The 1,161-nt window shown below is 49.8% G+C and overlaps 1 protein-coding gene across 1 annotated transcript in view; it reads left to right on the forward strand.

Moving 5' to 3' along the window:
* bms1 (BMS1, ribosome biogenesis factor) overlaps positions 1 to 1,161 on the forward strand; it is a 25,849-nt gene that overhangs the window by 21,238 nt on the left and 3,450 nt on the right. The window contains exons 20-22 of the mRNA XM_015379331.1: positions 236 to 358; positions 440 to 587; positions 676 to 851. Of these exons, the coding sequence (XP_015234817.1) occupies positions 236 to 358; positions 440 to 587; positions 676 to 851 (447 nt within the window). The remainder of the gene's footprint in view (positions 1 to 235; positions 359 to 439; positions 588 to 675; positions 852 to 1,161) is intronic.

Here is a 1,161-nt window from a genome sequence, read left to right on the forward strand (position 1 = left end):
ACTAGAAACTAAACCTCTGAGGTTTAAACTAGAAACTAAACCTCTGAGGTTTAAACTAGAAACTAAACCTCTAATGATTAAACTAGAAACTAAACCACTGAGGATTAAACTAGAAACTAAACCTCTTGAGGTTAAACTAGCAACTCGTCCAGATCCTCAGTAACTTTCCAGGGTTTAACCAGTCAGGATTCTATCATCTGGTCTCCATGGTCTGTCCGTCTTCTTCTCTCTGCAGTCCAGCTTCCGTATCGCGGCCACTGGAGTGGTTCTGGATCTGGATAAGTCGGTGACCATAGTGAAGAAGCTAAAGCTGATCGGATATCCCTTCAAGATCTTTAAGAACACCTGCTTCGTTAAGGTGGGGGACGTGCCGCTTCCTCCCAGACGGCGGCTCTGCAGGCAGCTGCTCAGTGTCTAAGGTTCTGATTGTGTTCCTCAGGGGATGTTCAACACGGTTCTGGAGGTGGCCAAGTTTGAGGGGGCCTCTGTGAGGACGGTGTCGGGCATCAGGGGTCAGATCAAGAAGGCTCTGTCTTCCCCAGCGGGAGCCTTCAGAGCCACGTTTGAGGACCGGCTGCTCATGAGCGGTTAGTTTTTTTTCCCTGCATGTTCCCCGTCAGCATCTTCAGAATCCTGGAGGAGGAGAGTGAACGTCAACTTGTTTTGGTTTTGCAGACATCGTGTTCCTTCGCTCCTGGTACCCGGTGTCGGTTCCTCAGCTCTACAACCCAGTCACCTCCCTGCTGCTGCCTGCTGGTGAGAAGGACAGCTGGTCAGGCATGAGAACCCTGGGACAGCTCAAACACGACCTGGGCATCCGGAACAAACCCAACCCAGACTCTCTGTACAAGGTAGCACCCACTGAACCTGCAGACACCTCACCTTCCACACAGGAGGAAACATGAGTCCTAAGATCAAACCTTCAGGGATCGGATCCCTGAGCCGCATTAGGATAACCTCCATCATGCCGGCTGATCCAAACCTCCAGTCTGGGTCTGGATTATAGGAACGATTTCCTCTGGCTGGTGAATGGGACAAGCAGATTTAACATCACTGATGTCTGCAAAGCAATGTCTCGGTCTCACATGAATATTTGAAATCAGTCTGTCAGCCAAAAAAATCAGTTTGGGCCTGAATCTGAAACCTGTGATCTGAACAAGA

This window comes from Cyprinodon variegatus, unplaced genomic scaffold (assembly GCF_000732505.1).
Source record: "Cyprinodon variegatus isolate N-32 unplaced genomic scaffold, C_variegatus-1.0 Scaffold189, whole genome shotgun sequence".
NCBI lineage: Eukaryota > Metazoa > Chordata > Actinopteri > Cyprinodontiformes > Cyprinodontidae > Cyprinodon > Cyprinodon variegatus.